General features: G+C 46.5%; 1 protein-coding gene across 14 annotated transcripts in view; it reads right to left on the bottom strand.

Moving 5' to 3' along the window:
• L3MBTL3 (L3MBTL histone methyl-lysine binding protein 3) overlaps nt 1–24,621 on the bottom strand; it is a 165,898-nt gene that overhangs the window by 13,441 nt on the left and 127,836 nt on the right. For 12 of the 14 annotated variants that reach the window (XM_053286383.1, XM_053286365.1, XM_053286440.1 and 9 more), the window contains one exon: nt 13,151–13,300. In XM_053286383.1, the coding sequence (XP_053142358.1) occupies nt 13,151–13,300 (150 nt within the window). Of the gene's footprint in view, nt 1–13,150; nt 13,301–24,621 lie in introns of those variants that run through there. The other 2 variants (XM_053286483.1, XR_008313957.1) reach the window with 2 other exon arrangements.

The raw sequence follows: 24,621 nt of genomic DNA, 5'->3' as shown, positions 1-24,621 counted from the left end.
TGAGGAACAAGAAGGTTTCTGCAATCTGAAAGGAAAGCTGACCCCTGGGGACATGTTGTCCCTCTCATTAACTAAGGAAACATATTAAGTAAATGTAGTCAGGGAGCTGGAAATTGGCCCCTGCATCACTGGTCTGCCAGCCAGCTGTATCTGCTTTTTAATTCCGACTATGATAGCAAGATGCTTTCTTAACCTTGCTTATGGGCACATATCTATGAAGAGGGAGAGAGACATCAACTCAACAAAACAGAGCAGCATTACGAGTATTTTCTGCCCTGGAGGCCACTGATTTCAGGAATAACTTTGCTGAAGTTACTATTATTCAAGGTGTTGCTTTCCTGGAACAAAAACCTGTCCCATCCTTCTGCTAGAAATTACTAGAAAGGTTGTAGCACTATGAGGAATTTAAGTGGGATACCTAACATACCAGGTTAAAGATCTAATAGTCAGCTAATCATTTAGCAGATGCTAAGTGGATAAGCCCTCTAATGAAGGGAGAAAAAAATCAGCAGAAAGAGGAGCTAAATAGCAAACATTTGGATATAATATCACAGAAGTCCTCAATCTCTTTAAACTTAGGGAGCCTTACCTACTTACTTACATGAACATGTAGACAATACAAGGGGGATATGCTAAACGTTTCAAGCTCAAAATGAGCCATTTCAGGAGTTCCAAGCTCAAAACAAAACACCCTTAAAATAAAGGGCATGTTTTGAGCTTGAAACAAAACGACCCCATTTAAAGTCAAAACATTTCGAATGCAATTTTAGAGGGCTGTTTTCCCTGGGAAATCTGGTCTACCAATTGGGGTTGATGGGTAGACCTAGCCTCCACCCCGGACTTAGCGCATTGGCCCACCTTGGAAGACTGGTCTACCGGGCAGACCAGTCCTCCGAGGCTGGGTGACATGCTAAGTCCAGGTCGGAGGCCTACCCACCGACCCCAATTGGTAGACCAGCTCTCCCCAGAAAAACAGCCCTCCAAAATGGCACTCAAAATACTCGAAACGTTTTGAGTTTGTTTCATCAAAACAGCCGACTTGGCCACTGTTTTGACAGAACTTTTCGAGCATTTTATGTTGTGTTTCAAGCTCAAAATGAAATGCAAAATCCATTTCGTGCACATCCCTACTACACACAGAAAGAGTGGATTTGCCTGTCAAAAGTTAAGTATTCATGTACCTGGAGAAACAGTGTGGCATAGTGGTTAGGGTATCTGATTTAGACCAGAAGACCTAGGGTGAACTCTCTGCTTGGTGACAATCACTCTCAGCACCTAATCTACTTCACAGGGTTGCTATGAAGATAAAAATGGGATGGATGGTTAGAGAACCATGTATGCTGCTGAGCAATATGGAAATTAGCAGGAGAAAAGTAGAATAAAGGGTTTGCGGGGAGTGGGCTTAGACGACTGGAGGGGAAGCCCTGGGCGGTTGGATTGGCCACCCACATGACTGCCGGCTTTGTCACGGAGCCACAGGGGGCTTGGAAGTTTGGGGGCTGCGCAGCCCCTAGAAGTTCCAGCATGCTCTGGAGAGACCCCTGAGCCAGGAGGTTGCTTTTTAGCCTCCCGGTTGGGAGTCTCCTCATGAGGAGCCGTGCTGTGGCAACACACAATCCAGAAACCCCGGTTAGCAGAGCGCTCGCTCTGCTAACCTGGGCTAAGGGGAGGGCTTCGCAAGTGGGTTACCTGCTTTGAGGCAACTGGACTCGCCTGCGAGCCCGGTGGTTCTCACGTTCTGCTAAAATCGGGCTAGGCTCCCCTAGCCTGATTTTAGCCAATTGTGATAATAGCCTCACTATCTTTCAAATGTGGCCCATTGCAAGAAAACGTGCTCTTTCTCAATTATGAAGACAGGAGCATACATTATATGAGCTACTAGTGTAATTGGCTATAGCTGTCAATTTCTATTATTTTAGCACTTCTTATTTTATTTGATAATAGATGTTTCTTCCAAAACATTAAAACATTCACCTGAAGTAGTTTTAGGATTGATTGGTGAAATTTAAGTTCTTATTAAACAAAGTTTCCTAGTATATCTGATATTCCTTATATATCAGATGGTCAGATTATTTATCATATTTCTATACTGCCTGATATGTACATCTCTAGATTATTTTCCCCAGCTGCTGAAATACTGAAAATTGCCTAACAATTTTCCTATCTTTAAAAAACTTTATTTTACTATATTTTTAAGTAAAATAAACCTGTCTTTAAAAATACCACAGGCAAATCTGTAAACAGCTCAGGTAAGCTTACCCCCTTTTGCAAACTCATTTAAAGGATTCAAAAGTGAAAACAAGAAACAAAATACAATATTTAGAGCAGGCGGTGACATCTTCAAACAACAATCCTAAAATTCAACAAATAATACACAAGTACTTAAGTCATTTTCGATGCTGGAAAATGAAACAAATAATCTAGCAGTTAAAGCCTAGCAGCCATCATTTTCTAAGATCAGTAGCGGCTTGAAGAGATGTATATCTTTTACAGAAAGTAAAAAAGGAAGTGAGCTTTATGAGTATTTACAGGGTGCAACTGACTGTCACATAGCAACCCACTGCTATCTTAATGTAGAAATATGGTCAGTTCATAAATAAATGCATTAGTGAAGAAAGCAATATCCTGGAACATGAAGCAATGAAGACAGCCAAATATAACAAGTAACAAGGCCAGGACAAAACATAATTCAATGAATTAAAAACACCTCCATTAGCCTGTGGTTTCATTTATCAATGGTGATGCACTGTCATCTATCACTATTATTTAATTTAGTGTTAGAGAATGTCATGAAGGAATTAACTCACTATGAAGGGTATATAAAACTGCATAGCCTTTAGCTACAGAAGATGTCTAGTATTATAAAGGGGAGGGGGAAAGAGATGAAGGAATGCACTGAGCCTCTACAAATCTTAAATCCATATAATAGCCAAAATGATAAAACTTTGCATATATTTTGGTCTTTGTTTAGTTTCTATAATGTATTCTTGTTCCTAAACATTAAGGTCGTTCACACAACCCAAATCCCTGGTGGCTAGGGAGGGCTGGGGGGTGGGAGGCAGGAGTATACCTACCTTCCCCCACACGAGCACAGCAATCCTCACATCCTGGCACTCGGCTGAGCACAATTGCCTCGGCTGTGGCAAGAAGCACAGCAGTCTGGAGGCCAGGGAAACACAGCCCAGCCTCCAAATATCCCACAGTGCACTACACAAGAAGACACACAGCCGGGATCCCAGGTAGAAGGGGCATGCTCACTCCATTCTACCTGGGCAATAGTCTGAGGAAGAATCTCGGACTAGCCGGTGGGGCAATGCTGTGGCACTCCACACGAGCAGTGCTACCCAGGGAGGGCTGTGCAAGCCAGGGTAGGGCTGCTTGTGTGAACAGCCTCTTGGTATTTTTGCACAATGTTGAATATTTTGGTGGGTGGGGAGGAGGGAATTAATTGAAAGGAAAAGGAAGCTACTAACACACTCAACCTGGGAACCACATCCATGTAGTGTGATCCCCATGTCAAACCAGGTCTGCCCTGGTTTGTTTGAATGGGAGACTACACATGAGCACTAGCGATGTGCACGGACTGATTCGGCAGTCCTTTCACAGACCGTCAAACCAATCTGGAGGTCCGGCGTTTGGACCAGTTCAGTGGCAGGGGGAGCTTACCTTAAGGAGCAGGGAGGGGTCTTGAGAATCCCTGCCTGCTGCTGCCTTTGCAGCAAACCCTGCCCTATGCTCCCCTCCCAGCATTGTGATAGGGAGCCCTGCTTATGTTGCCATGAATATTCGTGCTCATGAGCATACACTGCTGTTGCTTCCCTATCAGAGAGCAAAGTGCCTGTCCTGTCATGTAGTCCCCTGCTTGCCAGGTGGGAGAAGGAAGGGATAGAGTGGGAAAAGGGAATGCCCCCAAGCAACTATGCAGCTTGACAAGCAGACAAATCTGGGATAGGATGTGGCAGAGTCCTGAGGGGCAGGGCTGGTTCTCCAAGAGGCAACCAGCAAGAAGCGTCAAAGGCATGGAGCAGCCATGTCCTCAGACGGGTCTGCGCTGCTGCCTCTATGATTGTGGTTTGAAAACTGATACAAAACCGCCGTTAGAGCTGTGTCCGGAGTTGTATGCCCCAGCTACAATTTATTGTGGCTAGGGATGATGGGAGCTGTAGTTCAGCCACATCTGGAGGCTCCCAGTTTGGGAACCACTGATGCAGGCTATTACCAAATCATAACACAGGACAGGTTGCAATGTGTCTTTAGAGATGTTGGCTTGGATCCAAAGCAGAAAGATAAAAATGTATCAGTGCTGCCCCATGAATGTGTGTGCAAATACTAGGAGAAGACTTCATATAGCACAGCATCACAATGTATTAGGGAACTGCATTACCATATAAGAAACATGATGAATAAGGAAGAAACAGGCTATAACACCTAAATTCTAGAGGACCATAAAAGGTGTTGAAAAGAATTTGCACAGAGAGCTTGTGCACATGTAAAATCTTGTTTGGATTTGTGGGGAGGTAACTCCCCACAAATCTTACATAATTATTTTCTCTTAGGTCAGAAATAGCCATTCCATGCAGAGAAGAGGCTTTCTGGCATCTTTGAATCTAAGCCATTATGTTTTTGATCATTAGGTGAAATAATATATGACATATATTACACATCTTGGTATATTATGATGTACTAGCCAACCCGCACAGAGCATCTGTGTGCTCTTTGGGGGCCTGCTGTTCCCCCACTCCAGCCCCACTCTCTTTTGCCCCTCTCCCCCCTCCTGCCCCACTCCCTCCTGCCCCCCTCCCCTCCCTCCTGCCCCCCACCCTTCTGCCCCACTCTCTCTTGCCCCCTCCTTCCCACCCCACTCTCTCTTGCCCCCTCCCCCTGGCCCCCTCCCACCACAGTCAGGTCCTTCTTACCAAGGTGGCGGTGGTGGGCTGAAAAGTTTCCCTCCCAACCCGGCCTCCGATGCCTCTGGCGGCCAGGCCTGGCTGCCACCTTTTCCATATCTGGGACGGCCAGGCCAGGCTGTCCTGCTGCCTCCGCCTCCCGCTTGGTCAGGCCGCCGCCACCTCTCATACCTGGGATGGCCTGGCCAGGCCAGGCCGCCCCACCACCTCCTACCAGGTCAGGCGGCCGCCGCCTCTTCAATACCTGGGACGGCCTGGCCTGGACAGCCCAGGCCGTCCTGCCGCCTCCACCTCTGAGCAGCCGGCCAAGGCCACCTCCTCTGGCCATTTTGTGGTCCGCTCCCACCACCGCCATTTTTTCTTTCCCCTCAACTCTCGCTGGGCCCAGGAACTCTCGCAATGTGTCGCAGGAGTTCCGCCGCCAAATCCAGGAGGACACGCACCGGCTAAGAGAATTAAATATATATCGATTGCTTGTTTTATATTTTTATTCAATATATTTAAGGGTTCTCAGAGACTTCTTTGACCAGTGCAGCATTCTCAGTGCACTGCGGGATACCAGGAGGCTGGGATAATGATTCCTGGCCTCAGAGCGATCCATCCTGCTCTGTGCTCCCACCAAGTACAGGATGATCATCTGGCGGGCAGTGGGGGGGGGGGGATGCGGGCAAGGATTGAGAAACCATAGGTCCTGTGAATGGCCCCAATGATTTTATTTTTTTTTAAAGCTGGATTTCTAGTCTACCTCAACCACAAATAGAGTGTCAGAGAAACATGAGCTCACACCATATATAACAATCACTTGTGGTGCTTTGCTATTTAGCAACATAAGCCAATCAAGGATGATGGGCAGATGCCACATTTTAGATTGCTATGCAGCCATCTCTCAAAAGAAATACGTTGCAGCTTCATCAAGGAACGTTCTGGTAATTTGTGTCAATAGGGTTTTAGATGCTGTATATTTACAATTATTAATCAGTTTAAAACAAGCCAATCTTGGGATTTTAGTTCTAGGAAGTAGGGATGTGCCTGGAACCAGTTCTGTACTCTCCCGGGAAGATGGAGGGGGTTCCTTTAAGGGGCAGGGGAGACACTACCTACCTGCCAGCCCCCACCCCACTGCTTTCCCACCGCCAGCACTCTCATAAAAAGCGGGTACATGGGACTGCAGCAACCCTCTCTGCACCCCAGTCAATGTTGTAATGGAAGTGGCTGATGGACGTGCACACAGCATGCATGTTCTCATTGGCCACTTCCGTTGCAATGCTGACCAGGGCACACGGAGGGACACTGCAGTCCCACATGCCCGCTTCTTACGAGAGCACTGGTGGGAGGAAAGTGGTGAGGTGGGGGCTGGAAGTATGCAGTGCCTCCCCTGCCCCTCAAAGGAACCCTCCCCACTCTCCGAATTGGCTTGAACACCAGTCCACAGAACCTGTTCGGCATTCCTAGAATGGAGCGCCAAATGGTTCCATGCATATCTCTACTAGGAAGGCGTTCAGGATCCATAATATATTATTCCCTAGAGAAAGCCACAACAGTTACATGGTTTCAAACTGTTGTGTAGATTTGCTAAAGTGAATGGTATTTTTCTGGAATGCAGAATGTGACTGCCATCATATTCTATGGAAAGCCAAGCATGAGAAACTAATAAATATTAATAGCTTTGCACAGTGGCTGTATCGTAGCCAATAAGGTAATAAATATTAATTAACAACGATTCCAAAATCTAGAAAAATATGTTTACAAACAAATCTTTTTTATGTTACCCAGTAAACATGATACCAACATATGTGGCCTTAACTGATAATTTTTAATGCAAATACTAGAGGTTGCTTACCTGTAACCTTGGTTCTTCTAGTGGTCATCTGTCCTTTTACACCAATGGGCTATGCGCCTGCGCAGAGACCTCGCCGGAACCCAACAAGCTCAATTCTCCTGCTTTAGGCAGGAACCCCGCCCCCAGCTGCTATATGTGGCTTTGCCACTCCACATCCCCTCAGTCACGGAGTCTACCTTCAGTAGACCCAGCGGGGAGGATGGGAGGGTATGTAAAAGGACAGATGACCACTAGAAGAACCAAAGTTACAGGTAAGCAACCTGTAGTTCTTCTATGTAGTTTCTGTCTTTTACACCAATGGGTGCATAACAAGCTAGCACCCCAGGTGGAGGGAACAAACAGAAACAAGGATACACTCTGCAGGAAATATTTATTTCAAAGAATAAAGTACATCAAATGAAAACAGAATGCAGGACAGTCCTGCCAAACCTAGCATCACTTCGTGCCCTGGCATCAATAGCATAATGGCGAATAAAGGAATGGGGCGAAGCCGAAGTAGCTGCTTGACAGATAGTGTACAAAGGGACTGCATGGTCAAAGGCAACAGAGGATGCCATGGACCGAACTGAGTGCGCCTTAACGGTCACAGGCAATTGTTTATGTGCCAAGGTGTAGCAAAGTTCAATAGTAGAAACAATCCACCTACACAGGGACTGAGCAAAAACTTGCAAGCCTTTGCAAGGCCCGTCATACAGAACAAATAGAGAATGAGTTTTTCTCCACTCTACCGACCTCTGAATACAGAAAGACAATGCCCGCCGAACATCCAAACGATGCAACCTGCATTCTGCATCAGACGAAGGGTTTTGAAAAAATACAGGCAAGGTGAGTGGTAGGGAACGATGAAAGGTAGAAAATACCTTCGGAAGGAACTGAACATCCGGGTGGAGCACAACCATATCCTTATGAAACTGCAGGTACGGCAGATCAACCCTCAGTTCACTCAACCTCCTAGCGGAGGTGATCGCCACTAGGCAACCTCCCAGGTCAGGAAACAAGGATCAATCGAAGCCAAAGGCTCAAAGGGCGGTCGCAGCAAACCAGCCAGTACCACAGACAAATCCCAAGCCGGTGACATAACAGGGTCATCCGGTAAAACATGTGACAAACCCTTTAGAAAGCTCTATATCAGTGGGTCCTTGAACTAGGAAACCTGAGTGGCGGGTGAATGTGCCACAATGGCCGCCAAATGTACTCTGAGAGAGGAGAGCTTCAAACCAGACTCTTTCAAAGACAACAGATAGGTACAAACATTTTGAACAGATGGGTTACAACATCAAACCCATTTTGAGTAGCAAATGTACAGAAACGAGTCCATTTATGTCCATACGACTTCCCCGTTGAAGGCTTTCTAGCCGCAAGCAGAATGTCTCTGAGTCTCACCAGGAATTTGGTAGGATCTTCCAGGCAGTCAGGTGCAGAGACTGGATGTCCGGATGGAGCACCCGACCCTTTTCCTTCGACAGCAGGTAAGGTAGAGCGGGAAGGCACACCCAAGTCACTGCCAGCTGTCTCAGAGCCACAAACCAAGCCCTCCTGGGCCACCAAGGGACTATCAGGATGACCCTGGAGCGGTCCTCCCTCAGTTTGCAAAGAACATTTGGCATGACAGGAAATGGTGGAAACAGGTAAAGGAAGATGCCTTCCAGGACAGGACGGAAGCATCGCCCAGAGAGCCCTCCCCTCCCCCTCCCCTGGAACAATAGTGGGCACACTGAGCAATGTCTCTAGATGCAAAGACATCCAGAACCAGAGCACCCCACATTGCGAATATATCCCGGAGTACATCCCAGTCCAACATTCACTCATGGAAAACCGTTTTCAGTCTGCTCACCGTGTTCACCTGGACTTTTAGTTTCCCTTGGATGTAGACTGCATGTGGTGCCACCGCATGTGCTACACACCAATGCCACAGGTCGACTGAAAGAAACAGGAGGCTCCTTGAGATCATGCCTCCCTGCTGATTGATTTAGGTTTTCGACGTTATATGGTCGGTTTGACTTGTCACCGAACAACCCGCAATTACCGGTAAAAATCCCCTTAGGGCATGGAATATGGCCAACAGTTCCAAATAATTGATGTGCTGAGCCCTCTCTGTCAGTGTCCAGTGGCTGCTCAGGCAATACTCGCCCAAATGAGTGCCCCATCCTAGCTCCGATGAGTCGGTTGTAATCACCCAGCGTGGAGGAGAGAGCTGGAAGGGTGAGCCGAGGTCCAGATGACGGGGCTTGACCCACCAAGCCGTGGCTCCAACTGAGTGGAGTCCCAAAGGAGGTCGAACACATCCAGGAACCACTTCTGAATGATCCACATCTGAAGACTCACATGTGGAAGCACGTATGTGCTGGCAGCCATATGGCCTAACAAGCACTGCACCGAGTGCATGGTCTGCAGCCCTCCGGCCAGGCAAGTGGAGGCCAGCTGTACCAGTGTCTCTATGCGAGCCTCCGGGAGGTAGACCTTCTCCAAGTTGGCCCTATAAATTGTATCCTGCGGACAGGGTCCAGCTGGGACTTCTTGAAGTTGATCTGAAAGCCCAGGCCATGCAAAGTGTTTATGACTGCCTTGAGAGAGCTCAAAGCAGCCTGCTTTGAACCTGCTAGGATGAGCCAATTGTCCAGTATGGCAAGATTTGTATGCCTTGCTCTTGTAGAAACACCACCACAGGGGCCAGAAATTTTGTAAAGACCCGTGAGGCCATCATTTAGGCCAAATGGTAAGGCCTTGAACTGACAGGCGATACCCCCTATCTGGAAACGCAGGAAACATTGATGTTGAGGGCGTAAGGAGATATTATAGTACACGTCTCTCAGGTCCAAGGAGACCATCCACATATCCCTTTCCAGCAGGGCCAAAATAGTCAGTAGTGACAACATCCAGAAACACTTGTAAACTAGGTATTTGTTTAAACCTCTGAGGTCCAATTTAGGGCGCTGACTGCCATCCAGTTTTGCAACAACAAAGTAACGGGAATAGAAACTCCTCCCAAAGGAGTCCAACTTCCTCTCCTCCTTATCACCCGGAGCAGAGTGACTGCGATCTTTAGACTTCTGCAGGGATGCCTCCACGACAATGGAATTAGGCGTCAGATGATTCTTCAAGAAGGTCGTATCCTCCTGCATCTGCACCCTATAGAAATTCTCCAAACACCTGTTGGGTTGTGAAAGAGTTGCCCACGCATGACTCCCAACAAGGCAGTGTTCGCTGGTAGAGAGGCCAGTACCTTAGCCTCAGCATCAATGAGACCAAATAAGGGTCCAAATCCCATTTTTATTCCGTATCAAGGCTCACACCGAGGGCCGAGGCCATGCGGGCCACATAGGCTGAGTATTGCTTCAGATCTTCCAACAGAGACATGGGTTTAGAGTCTGATTGATTTTCCAAAGGGGATGACCCCAAGGAGACTACATCTGAGTCCGTAGAACCAGGTTCACTTTCACTTTCCATCTCAGGAGGTGCAACTTGAACCAGGGCCAAGTCCAAAGGGACAGCTGGAAGCTCCAGAAGGTTATCCAATGGGCTCGGTACCGACCCATCTGCCTCCGCAGTTGGTTTCTAAGAAGGCTGCGTCACTGGAGGCCGAACCGGAACCACCGAAGGCGATCCGCACCCACTAGCACAGTCACGAAGGTCTTGTTGAGGTGAGCAAGAGCGAGGCCTCCCTTCCGAATGTGAAGGGGCCTTACGTCAATCATGATTAGCTCCAGCATCTCCATAAGCTGATCTCTCTCGGTACCAAGATCCGTACTGGAGCTTCCTATAGTCAGAACAATCCATTCGATAATCAGAGGGATACTGTTTATAAATGATGGCTTCCCGATGCCAATCTCCATAGGAGGTTTGTTTTCTACATATCCATGTAGGATGGTCCACGTCAATCCCAATCTCTCCTGTAGGGTTGCCAAATTTGGCTTTTTTAAAGCCACATTCTGGCTTATGGCCCATTTGACCCACGAGTATACCCCTTAGGTTCTGGCCACCCTGAATTTGTCTGTACTCCAAGGAGCGCTCCCCCAAGTCCCAACGCGCCCGCTGATCCCCATGGGGGGGTTGTTCCATGAGGCGCATGGGAGACGAATGACATCTAGGCAGCCACGTTGAATTCACAGTGGGCTTGTCCAGCGAATAGGGTTCACAGTAAGACATAGCATAGTCACATTCTTCGGCCACTACAGAGAGTTCCTGTTCCATACAGATACAGTCAGGCGTCTGGCTCAGAGACATCGAAGCCACCGGAGAACTAGTATGAAGGTGATAGTCAGTAGAACTTGGTGTTGGAGGAACCGGTACCATGGCTGGCCGACCTTCTGGCACCTGGTCAACAACCGCTGAGCCATGCCCGGAAGATGCCAATTTCGGCTTCTTAACCAACGGAGCCTCCAAAGAAAAGACTGGCAGGGGCTTCTTCTTCTTGGGAATAGGCGGAAGGTGTTGTCCTGCTGGTAGATGCGGAACAAGAGCCAGCTTCTTCTTCGGCGGCACCGAAGGGACCGAAGAGGGGTCCAGTACCAAAGGTGAAGTGTGCTTAGGCAAGTCTTCCATCAGTACAGAAGGGGCCAAACCCCCAGATAAGTCCGAGGAAGGAGTCAACAGCACCGGTACCAAGGTTGAGAGTTCTGAAGGAGCGCAGTCGAATGCTCTGACTGCATCGAAGGAGTCATTTTAAATTATTGCTTCAATTTCAAGGCCTCAGAAGAATGGAGGGCTAAGTCCCACAGGGCAGCGCACAAGCGAGAAGCCATATTCTTTTGAGCCTGCCTCGTACATCTCTGGCAATGAATGTAGGTCTTGATAATGTGGGATTCCTCCAGGCAGAGAAGACAATTCGGTATGAGTATCGGGGAAAGGGATCTTAAATCCACAATGAACACATTTCTTAAAGTTCTTTGTGTCCAGCATAGAAAACCTTTGGCCAGCTGGCCACAAAGCCCTCTCCTGGCTGGGATCAGAGCCAACAAAGATGGGGGGGCGGGGTTTCATAAAAAAATTAAAATGGCCAAAAAGAGTCACTACTGCATGTAAAAAAAAAAACCCAACAGGCATGAAACTGTGAAAACAGGAGAAAAAACAAGAGGATTCAAAAAACACAGTCCTACTTGTTGTCGAGCTGAAGATTCCATGACATCTACTGAAGCACGGACGACAAAGACTGAGGGGATGTGGAGTGGGGCAGCCACATATAGCGGCTGGGGGCAGGGTTCCCGCCTAAAGCAGGGGAATTGAACTTGTTAGGTTCTGGCAAGGTCTCTGCACAGGCACATAGCCCATTGGTGTAAAAGACAGAGACCACGTCGAAGAAGTTCAATTTCTCCCCTTTTACTTATGAAGTAATATAACTTCAGCTCTTACAGGAAGCAGTTTTAGTTGTGGGAAGGTTCTTTAGCAACAGATACACAAAAGGTTAATGAACAGTTTCACAATGGAAGCATCCAAAATAGATTATAAATTGATTTAAAAAAACAAAAACAACCCAACATGATGTGCTTAATTTGTACAATTGCCACAAAATATATTTATACTAGCTGGGCTGGGCACAGAGCATCTGCGCCTCCGGCCAGCCCATCCATGTCTGGCTGCCTTTTTCTCCCCCCCCCCCCGCTCCTACTGCTTTTTGGCCGACAAGGCGCCAGCTTCTTCCCCCCTCCCCCCACTTTCTGGCAGGGAGGTGGGCGGGTGGGTTGGCCGGCTTCTTCTCCCACCCGCCGGTTTCTGGCCGGCCAGCTGGCTGGCTTCTTCTCCCGTCCGCCACCCCTTTCTGGCCAGCTAGGTGCTGGCTTCTGCTCCATCCCGCCTGCTGGCTTTTTTTCCTGCCAACTGCCGCTTTTGGACCAGCCAGCCAGCTGCTGCCACCATTTCTTCCCCACCCCTACCATGGCTATCCGGCAGCTTTCCGAACTCACGCGAAAGCTGCCACACATGGGATTAGCTGCGGGTATGTCTTAGAGAATTATATATAAAGATTAATCTGGATTTAAAATAAACAACTATGCAACTCCAGTGAACTTTAAGCTTGTTTTTCTCAAACAGCAGTCCCTCATCCTGTGTATGGGAAACATTTTGAAATTGTAGGAAAATTTCAGAAGCATTTATGATACTACAGGCCAGCAAAAAGGTTTTTTAAAAATCCTTTGGGCATGCCCAAACCGTCAGTCATGCCTGAAGAAACTTTCAAGTCCCAATCTTATTAAATAGTATTAAATAGAATTTAAAAGGAAGCATACTCAGTCCTACAAAATAAATGAAACAGCAATTTAAAAACAAAGCACACATTAACCAAAAAATCCATCACTGACTCATAAGTTGCCTATATTGTTCTGAAATGGACAATACACACAATATGCTTGTATGCTGAGCTGGCAGGCACTATGAAGCACAACTATAATTCTGTTATGGTCATACTTACTTGATTACAGAAGAGGCTGCTGTTTCATTTATTTCTAGTTTTCTGTTCCAGTGCATAGATGGATTATTCAGAGGAATCTCTTCATTTAAACGGTCTGAAAGGATTTTTTCTTTGTTCAAATTTATCTCAGAATATGGGCAGCTGACAGCACTGAAAAATAGAAGTTGAGAAGAGATACATTAGATGCTGACAAATATTTCCTAGCTGAATTTAACATCCTATAGATTACAACTTGCCTGGATCTTGTGTGAATCCATTAATACAGAGAAGAAAATATGCCTTGCGGCATTCTTACTTTAGAACATTGCCAATTAAATTTGACTGCCACAAAGCTCATTCACGTGAGCAGCCCTACCTGGGCTTGCACAGTCCTATCTGGGTAGGGCTGCTCATGTGGAGCGCTAGGATTGGTTCTGATCCCAGCACTCTTCACTGGGATAGCCCAGGTTATACTGATGTAGAAGGGCACAAGTGCACCCTTCTACCCCTGTGTCTGCCAGTGGTCCCTCTAATTTTTTTCATCTCTATGCAGAATGAGCTTTGTTCTGGGCGGCAATATCAAGGCATTGTGTGTACACATGCATTCAGAATGGGGCCTTTCTAATTCAACCTGAGTGGGATCTAAAATTAACTGAGAGGGCATCAGAAAACTTGTGAGCGCACGCACGCCTTAAAGGGAACAGTGGTGTCTGCTCATATGGGCCGCCTGCAGCCTGAGCGTACACAGAGCCAGGGAGTTGGAGTGCCCAGCAGCAGGGAAATCCCCCAATGCACCATGCTCCTCACGCGGTACATAGTGGAATTTTTGGAGGCCTCCAGATTGCCACACAGCTCACTGCAGCATGGCTTGTGTGTGGCACCACAGCCAAAGAGGAAGCACAGATTGTCAGAGGGAAGGTAAGTGCAATCCTGCCTTCCTCCCACCCTCCCTAGAGCATTCCAGTGTCACAATGCGCAGATAGATTCCTTATGAAGGAATCTTACTCATCCAAGAAATGCCTTTGTAGTAGGAATTCCTGATACACAAATAGTTTTGTTCAGTTCAAAAACTATGAGAACTACACCTCATTTTTGGTGACAGTAATACAAATGTCAAATTATACAATGTCAAATTTCACATGTAAGTCATATTGGTGAAGACCATAAGTGAATGGGGTCTCCCACTGTCAGCTATAAATTGTAATTATCTGAAAGCACAACAAAAACTATGAAAGATGTTTGGTTTTTCTTCTTTCCTGTTGGGTAAGATGTCAGTTCTAACAGAACCATATAGCAGTATGGTGCAATTTTTTCAATGTGAAAATTTGCTTTAGAGTCTGGCAAGAGAAAGATATGAAGCAGAACTACATTTTGTGAAATTTTTGTAGAGTTAACAACAGTCTTTCCTTCCTAATTATAAAAAACCAGTTCAAGAGCCACAGTATGATGGGTCCTAACTACATTGCCCTGTTGAGAACAGGTGTTTCTTGTGCCAGCAAATCTGAGTGGCATCATGTTTCCACCTGCAAGACCTCTGCACCTTAATTCTTTCAGTCAAAAACAATCTCACCCCCACTTTGAATGTGCAAGCAATCCCATTGTCTTTTATAATCGTTAATCGTTTCTGTCAAGTAGCCCAGGACATTATGCCTTTTTGTATCTGATTCATGTATGTACCCAAGTTAAGGTGCAACTGGCCTCTGAATAATTTTCTTTGCATGCCTTTTACCTCTCCTGATGTCACTGGTTGCCTGCTCTAATGTAAATGAGGCCAGTATTGGAAATGGTTATATGGAAGAGTCACAGACTGCCAAATCCATCTGAGAATTTCTGTCTGGTTACCCAGTCTTCACTTTCTGTTAGAGAAGAACAGCTGTTCTAATATGACAGAAAATTAAGACTGGGCAATCAAATGCTCAGATAGATTTAGCAGAATATGAAGTTAATGCCCAAGTGCAATTTTTGCCCAAGTGAACTGCTTCATCTTTGTCAGTACAACATGGGTTTAATAAGACACCTTGTTGGTGAAAACTTAATTGGTTTCAGGGACTTTGACTAGAAACAGATAAATATTTTCATAAGTATTGGACAGAATACATTAAAATAGAAGGGGGGAAATACAGAAATCACATTTCTGAAGTTAGGTAAAGTAACAAAATGAGAGTAATTTAATATCGAGCAGACATCATACTTCATAGTTATACCTTCTAGGTGCCACAAAATGTGCCTAAAATTATTCTTTCAAAATCCAACTCTAATATACCCATCTATCAATAGAGTGTACAATATAAAGCTTCTACTCCCTTTGACAGACACTGCAGAAAGTATATTAAAGTGATTCTCATTTTCTTGTTAAGCTAAAACACCTGCTGTGGAATAGAATTACTCTTTTCTTTTCATTTAACTTTATTTCAAGTCTTTGTACAATGAAAGAAAAATGAACACGTTACCTGTTGTTTCTTTTTCAAAACTATGGCTCTTGCCACATATTTTTTCCATACGTATCACCCATTGTGACACCTTTGATTTTAATATCGCAAACTCTTCCATGAGAACAGTAACCCATTTAATATGCTAGCCATATGCATAACCACCCTGAAATGCCAGAAGTATGTGCAAGAGCAATCTCCCCCTCATCTGCTGTAATGTGCAAGAGCAATCTGCCCCTCATCTTTAGCCCATTCTGTTGGGTAGCCCAAGACACCAAGCTTTTTCACATTTGGACCAAAGTTAAGGTGCAATTTGTTTCTAAAGAAAAGGTTTGTCATATTAAACAGTCTTAAACTATTTCCTTTTGTTTTAATAATCATTTTTCCTATGTCATTTTTCTTTATTCTGGGTTACATTCTATTTTGTTGGTTACTTTTCAAATATACCTTTTTATTTCAATTAATTTGACTGGTGGCAGAAGTTGATATTTCACCCCTGAAAATTTTGCCATTCTCCTACTACTGGTCAGTGATCAAAGGGAATACTGGAACCCAGAGTGCAATAAAAAGTGTCATAATGTCACAACCCCTGCTAACTGGGCAAAGAGGCACCTTTTTAACATGATGATTCTCTTCACTTAGCAGGGGGAGAGTTACTGGCCCTATCTACCCCCAGCGCAGTGCCTCCAGTGACTGTTGCTGGTGTCTATCTTATGTTTCTTTTTAGACTGTGAGCCCTTTAGGGACAGGGATCCATCTTATTTATTTGTTATTTCTCTGTGTAAACCACCCTGAGCCATTTTTGGAAGTGCAGTATAGAAATCAAATGAATGAATGAATGGGGAGAGACTATTGATACTTAACTTTTCCTTCGCAGGGTTGTTTTTTGTTTTTTGCATTGAAGTTAATGTATTTCCATCAGTACTGGGTTGGTCTACCCCTTTACGCTCTGTCTCTCTTTTCTTTCTCTTCATACTGACTTGTTTTTTAACTTCCTTCCCTCCTCCCTTCTGACTGCTAATAAAACGGCTAATATTATAATGCCCTTGTACAAAACTATGGTGTGGCCACACCTGGAGTACTGCGTACAATTCTGGTCACCACATCTAAAAAAGGACATTGTAGAACTTGAAAAGGTGCAGAAGAGGGCAACCAAGATGATCAGGGGCCTAGAGCACCTTTCTTATGAGGCAAGGCTACAACACATGGGGTTATTTAGTTTAGAAAAAAGGCGACTGCAGGGAGACATGACAGAGGTCTATAAAATCATGCATGGTGTGGACAAAAGGGATAGAAAGAAATTCTTCTCCCTCTCACATAACACTAGAACCTGGGGTCATCCCATGCAATTGATTGCCAGGAAATTTAGGACCAACAAACGGAGTTACTTTTTCACACAACGCATAATCAACTTGTGGAATTCTCTGCCATAAGATGTGGTGACAACCAACAACCTGGATGGCTTTAAGAGGGGTTTGGATAACTTCATGGAGGAGAGGTCTATCAACGGCTACTTTTTGGAGGGCTATAGGCCACCTCCAGGCTCAAAGGCAGGATGCCTCTGAGTACCAGTTGCAGGGGAGTAACAGCAAGAGATAGGGCATGCCCTCAACTCCTGCCAGTAGGCTTCCAGTGGCATCTGGTGGGCCACTGTGTGAAATAGGATTCTGGACTAGATGGGCCTTGGGCCTTATCCAGCAGGGCTGTTCTTATGACCTCTTTATTTCCTATTTATTTTGGGGGGAAATGTTTTGGCTATGGTAGAGGTTTCCAAACTTTTAAAACAGAGGTACTCCTTCTGTTGCAAACCTTATGCTCAGGTATTCCTAGAGACTGTGTGCATACGCACATTTAAACGTTGTAGTTGTGCGAAGTCATGAGTAATGCAATTGAAATTAAGAGGACACAAATGTGTCTTATAAGTTTCAATAGTGCTACTCATGAATAACTTAAACTGGATGTACACCACTGGAGTAGCATAGTAGCATGTCTGAGAGAGAGAGAGAGAGAGAGGGGGGGGGGGACACACATCAACTCATTGGTCAAATCCATACCAAGTAACTCATAACTCTTATTGAAATTAATGAGACAAGTATATTTCTCCTATTTATTTCAGTGGGAGTACTCATGAGTAACTATTTTCCAAAGTTGGTGATAAATGACATTGTTTTGTGCAGCTGTGACACCCACCAAGCCTTCCAACAAATAACTCCTAAATCTTTCTAGCAATGAAGAACAACGCTGTGCTTTTCATGCTCTTCCTGCACTCGGCATAGTCCTGGCCTTGTCTTGCTGCTCCCTCCTCCTCTATTCTAGATTGTCTGGCTCAGCTTCTTCCCTCAGTCTGACTGACAGGCTCAGCAGTGGGGTGCAGGGAATGCTGACTGATGCTCAGTGACAGCATTTCCATGTCTGCTGAGCTGTCACTCAGGGTGACTGAGGGAAGGAGTAGGCTGAGCTTCAGCAGCATATAGTCAACCAGAGGAGGAGGGAGGGATACAGAATGAGGGGCTTTGAAAACACAATTGCTAACCATTTCCCTCTATTATTTGTAATATCTTGTGAAAGTGTAAATGTTGACACTTTTAATCACTGTAATGTTTTATATACAACATCTAATAGCAAAGCTTGCGGGGGATGCTCGCCCACCTGCTGCTTTGCTCACCTTTTTCCCATGTTTTTCCTTTGCTCATAACCTTATTATTATTGTCCAGGTATGTTCCTTCTTCTAAACAACTGACTGAAGAAGAGCCAGCCAATCAGGAGTCGAGGAGAATATTGCCTATCACTTCTCTTCCTCTCCTGGAGAAGATTCATTCCACTTATCCTGGCCAGTTCAGTCGGCCAGAAGACAAAGAGGCACACTGTTTTGTAGTGATGTGCACGGTCCGGAGAAGTCCGGACCGGCACCGAAGGGGGGCCTTGTTTTTAGGGCGGGGAGGGCTTGCTTAGCCCTCCCGCCTCCTTGCCCCCGCCAGCGCCCGTATTTAACAGTATAGGGGCGCTGGAAACCAGCCGCCCCCCCGCCGCCGCGGCGAAATAACCCCCAAAGCCAGCCAGCCAGCCCTCCCTCCCTCCCAGCTAGCTGCCCGCCCACCCACCCACCCACCCGCTCGCTCACCCCGCTCACTGGATAAGAAACGAGAGGAGCTCCGGCACAGAGCTCCTCTCGTTCGGAAGGCCTCCTGCAGAATGGCGGCTTGCGCGCGCGCGCATGCGCGCGCCGCAAAGCACACCGTTCTCCGGAGGCCCGGTCTACCCGCCGGGAAAGGGCCGGGTAGACCGGGCCTCAGATCGCTGAGTAGACCGGGCCTCCGATCGCCGGAGGCCCGGTCTACCCGGCCCTTTCCCAGCGGGTAGTCCGGGCCTCCGATCGCTGGGTAGACCGGGCCTCCGGCGATCAGAGGCCTGGTCTACTCAGCGATCGGAGGCCCGGTCTACCCGGCCCTTTCCCGGCAGGTAGACCGGGCCTCCGATCGCTGGGTAGACCGGGCCTCCGGCGATCGGAGGCCCGGTCTACTCAGCGATCGGAGGCCCGGTCTACCCGGCCCTTTCCCGGCGGGTAGACCGGGCCTCCGGAGAATGGTGTGCTTTGCGGCGCGCGCATGCGCGCGCGCGCAAGCCGCCATTCTGCAGGAGGCCTTCCGAAAGAGAGGCGCTCTGTGCCGGAGCTCCTCTCGTTTCTTATCCAGTGAGCGGGTGAGCGAGCGGGTGGGTGGGTGTGCGGGCGGGCAGCTAGCTGGGAGGGAGGGAGGGCTGGCTGGCTGGCTTTGGGGGTTATTTCGCCGCGGCGGCGGCGGGGGGGCGGCTGGTTTCCAGCGCCCCTATACTGTTAAATACGGGCGCTGGCGGGGGCAAGGAGGCGGGAGGGCTAAGCAAGCCCTCCCGCCCTTAAAGGCATACCCCCCACCCAGACCCGAACCAGGCAGGGCCGGACCGGTCCGGCAGTTCGGCCATTCTTTGGAATGGCCGCCGGACCGGTTCGGGCACACCGCTACTGTTTTGCTGCATCTGAGCAATAGCTCATAAAAACAAGCCCGCTGGATCAGGTCAAAGCCCATATGGTCCATCATCTTGCTTCATGCAGTGACCAACCAGGTGCATCTGGGAAGCTCAAGGGAGGGGGGAGGCAACACCCTCTCCCATTCGTGTTCCCTAGTACCAAATGTTCAGGGCCATACACCCTCTGATCCTAATGGATCAGCTATCCAGACTAGTAGCCATCGAAAGTCATGAAGTATCCTTCATGAATTTGTTCAATCATCTTTTAAACCCATCTAGGTTAGTGGCCATCACCACATCCAGCAGCAACAAATTAACTACACATGTTGTACAGAAGTACTTTATTTTGTCTGTACTGAATCATCTGGCATTTAGCTTCAATGGATGGCCCCAGGAAAGCTGTGCTGCTGCATCTGAGAAATAGTTCAGTCCCTTCCCCATCCCCACTCTCTGATTCACTAGCACTGTGTTAGGTCAGGATTGGCTATGGAAGCTGAGAGTAGTCCTCCTATCCTAAACAAATACAATGCCAGTGAATTTAGGAAAGGGAAGACCAAACTGTTGCTCAGTTGCAGCAGCATGGCATGTCCCTTCTTGCTGGCTGAACTGGACAGAAGTTTGCTGCCCAGCAGGACAAATCCTCTCCACGAGCCAGGAGGGGAAGTGGGAAGAATGACAGGCAGTATTCATCCCTCCTCCTCTGTTCCTGATTGCCTAAGTGCTGAAGCTCAACCTACTCCACCTTCCCTCAGCTGGCTCAGCAGCAAGGGAAACGCTGGCTGAAGCCTGTCAGTCAGGGTGAGGGGAAGGGTAGCATGTAGCCAGCCAATCAGGAGCAGAAGAGAGGGGAGGAATATTGTCTTTACCATCCTCCCTCCTCTTTTGCAGAGGATACTGAGGGCATGTTGGCTTTAAGCTTATTATCCTCAGATGGGAAGTTAATAGAGCAGCTACCGCTTGGGAAAGCAGGAGGGCTCTGAGTAGCCCTTGGGAGCCCTTCAAGTATTCCTCAGGAAACATATACCCCTGGCTGGGAACCACCAGAAAGATGAGTGCCCAGGATCCAGAGGGCTAGTTTAGACAAGCCCAAGGGCTTGAAAATGCTTGGTAGGATAGTTTTCAGCAGATCAGCCCCTTAGTTTCACAGGGGTGTGCCATGTGGCATGAAGCTTGACATGGCAGTACAGGTTCAAAGTTCTTCTGGGTACACAGAACTATTTGCATGATTCTTTGAATCCCAACCATTGTGTGTATTTTTTAAAAAGTTTCAAATAAAAAAATCAATAAATAGGAGAAGGAAAACAATTTCCTTGCCATATCAGAAACTAAAGAAGCTTAAAAATATATCTATTGAACTGTGAGGATGAAATCTTAGCTCCTTGAAAACCAATTGGTTTTGATATTAACTTCACTGGAGCTGCAACTTCAATTAAAGTGCCTTGCCTCTTTCCTTCTCTGTTGGATTACTGAGTTTTAAAATAATCAACAACTTGAATTTAGAAGTAGCACAGGGACTATACCAACAATAAACCAAGCATGAAGGCAGAAATGAAGATTTTAGCCAAAGCATTTGAAAGAAAAAAAATATTTACATTAGACATCAATTTTTGCTATTTGATTTGACCTCAAATCAAATTGCAAAAATTTGAATTGATTTGTCGAACCCGGTATCCATTGCCAGCCGGTTCGATGAATCAAATAGAATATTCACAAGTCATCGAAAGAGTCGCCCTATTGTTCCTCATGGGAAGATCATAGGGACACCAAAGTGGGTTGGACGGTAGGGCATGATGGGTGCTACCTACCACCCAAACTACAAAAGAAACGGGGAAGCGGGTGGTTAAAAAAATATTAAAATCACCCCCGAAACTGCCACAGAATCCTATGGGGGTTTAGTTCTTTTAAAAAAATTAAATATCACCTGCTTACCCATTTTGTTTGTGGGTTGAGTGGTAGGCAACACCCACCACACCATACCACCCAACCCACTTTGATATCCCTAGGAACCATCCATGGGGGAAAATGGGTGATTTGCCCATGGTTCCCTATGGGCAAAACAAGCATAGTGAAATGCGTACATTTAGCAAGCCTGCCTTGAAAAACAACACTGCAGAACAGAATCAGCACACACAGTTCCTTCCAATAAAGAACAGCACATTTTGCCGAACACACAGTCTAAAGATGGACAAAAGAGAATCACTGACACAGAATTCAGTTCCAGCCACAATGCCTTGCACTGCAATAACATCATTGTTACTGCAAAATCCCCTAAGGTGTGAGGCACATGTTTCGGATAAACCAGAAGAGGAAAGACGACTGCCAGGTGTTGAGCAGAAGGAAACACATGTCAGCTGGCCAAAAAGGTCAAATGATGTTAAGGGACATAGCACACGTGAACACCAGGAGATGGACTCGGCATATAGGGGCTGTCTATATACTAATGCCAGAAGCCTCCTAGTCAAAATGGGTAAGCTGGAGTGCTTGGTTACTAATGAAAACATAGATATAGTGGGTGAAACGGAAACCTGGTAGAACGGTGAGAACCAGTGGGACACGGTTATTCCTGGACATAAACTCTATAGAAGGGATAGTGAGGGGAGGATTGTGGGAGAAGTGGTGCTGTATATCAAAGAAGGGATAGACTGCAACAAGCTAGACAACCTAGGTGGACCAGAATCCTCCACAGAATCATTATGCGTGACAATATGAGGACTGAAAGGAAATGTGTTACTAGGGACATGCTATCGCCCTCCGGATCAAAACGCTGAGAGTGACCTAAAGTTGGAGAAGCAAATCAGAGACAGAATGGGTGACTTCAACTACCCACACATAGTATGGGTAAATTCACATTCAGATAATGAAAGAGAGATCAAATTTCTAGACATGCTAAATGACTGTGCCTCAGAACAGTTACTCATGGAACCAACCAGGGAGAAGGCAACCTTGGACTTAATCCTGAGTGATGCCCAGGACCTGGTGTGAGACGTCAGAGTTGCAGAACCAATGGGAACAGTGACCTTAGTGCGATCCAATTCAGCATAAATGCGAGTGGAGAATTGTCAAGAAAGTCCAAAACAGATGCATTGGAATTCAGAAGAGGAAACCTCTAAAAAATGAAGGGAATTGTAAAAAAGAAAATGAAAGGGAAAGTCAGGAAGGTCAAATCACTCCAGAAAGCATGGAACTTATTCAAAACCACAATAACAGAAACTCAGTTGGAATGGATACCAGGAAGGAGGAAAGGTACCACTAACTTCAGGAGGACATCAGCAGAGTTAACAAGTAGAGTCAGGTAAGCTATAAAAAGGAAGAAGTCTTCCTACAGAAAATGGAAGTCCTGTCCAAATAAAGAGAACAGGGAGGCACATAAACTCAGGCAAAAGAAATGCAAGGAGACAATAAGGGATGCAAAGAGAGTGTTTGAGGCGCATATGGCTAGAGGCGTCAAGGGGAATAACTAAAACTTCTTTCAATATATCAGAAGTAGAAAACACTCCAGGGAGGCCATTGGCCCCTTAGATGATGAGGGCGTGAAAGGGATTATTAAGGAGGGTTAGGAGATTGCAGAGAAATTAACTGAGTTCTTTGCATCTGTCTTCATGGAGGAGGATACTGACCATATACCCTCTCTGGAATTGCGCTTCTCAGTTTTAGAGGCTGAAGAACTGGGCCAAATTGAGATGACATAAGATGTCTTGAAAAAACTAAAAATTAACAAATCTCCAGGGCCAGATGGCATCAACCCAAGAGTTCTGAAGCAACTCTAATGTGAACTTGCTGACCTCCTAGCAAAAATGTGCAACTTGTCCCTATGATCTCTGTACCAAAGGACTGGAAAGTAGCCAGTGTAACTCTGATTTTCAAAAAGGGATCTGGGAGGATCCAGGATATTATAGGCCAGTCAGCTTGACTTTGGTGCCACGTAAATTGATGGAAAGCATTCAGAACTGTTAAACATACAGAAGAAAAGGCCTTGCTGAAGGAGAACCAGCATGGCTTCTGCAAGGAAAAGTCTTGCCTCACTAACCTTTCCAAGTTCTTTGAGAGTGTCAACCTAGGTGGCCAGATTTGGCTTTAAAAAAGCCAAATTCTGGCTTACGGCCCATTTGACCCACGAGTATATCCCTTAGGTTAAAATAAACAGTCTAAAATTTAAGAAGTTAAAAAGCCTAGGTTAAAAGATGAGTCTTCAAACACTTTTTTAAAGCCGCTAGAGACGGGGAGACTCATAAGAGTCTCACGGGAAGTGCGTTCCAAAATCTTGTGGCGACAACAGAGAAGGCCCGTCTCTGGGTGGCCACCAGGCAACATGAAGGTAGCCACAAACGAGCCTTCCCTGATGTACACAGTGGACGATGGGATCATGCAGAAGACGACACTCGCTTAAGTACCGTGAGCCTAAGCTGTTTATGGTTTTATAGTTTATAACCAGCACTTTGTATTTTGCCCGGAAACTTATTGGCAGCCAGTGCAACTCCTGTAATACAGGAGTAATATGGTCTCTTCGGGATGACCCGGAGACCAACCTGGCTGCCGCATTTTGTACTTATTGTAGTTTCCAGACTACATACAAAGGCAGGCCCACATAGAGCACTTTGCAGTAATCAAGTCTGGAGGTTACTAGCAAGTGTACTACTGTTCTGAGATCATGAACTTCAAGAAACGGACACAGCTGGCATAAAGCGAAGCTGATAGAAAGTGCTTCTGGCCACTGCCTCAACCTGGGGAACCAGAGAAAGTTGTGGATCCAGAAGCACTCCCAGATGGCGTACCCGTTCCTTCTGAGGAAGTGTCACCCCTTCTAGAACAGGTAGATCAATATCGCTTTCTGGCAGGCCCACATAGGCACTTTGCAGTAATCAAGTCTGGAGGTTACTAGCAAGTGTACTACTGTTCTGAGATCATGAACTTCAAGAAACGGACACAGCTGGCATAAACCGAAGCTGATAGAAAGTGCTTCTGGCCACTGCCTCAACCTGGGGAACCAGAGAAAGTTGTGGATCCAGAAACACTCCCAGATGGCATACCTGTTCCTTCTGAGGAAGTGTCACCCCATCTAGA

The sequence above is a fragment of the Hemicordylus capensis genome, chromosome 1, assembly GCF_027244095.1.
Source record: "Hemicordylus capensis ecotype Gifberg chromosome 1, rHemCap1.1.pri, whole genome shotgun sequence".
Lineage (NCBI taxonomy): Eukaryota > Metazoa > Chordata > Lepidosauria > Squamata > Cordylidae > Hemicordylus > Hemicordylus capensis.
This window is presented reverse-complemented; position numbering and strand designations above follow the sequence as displayed.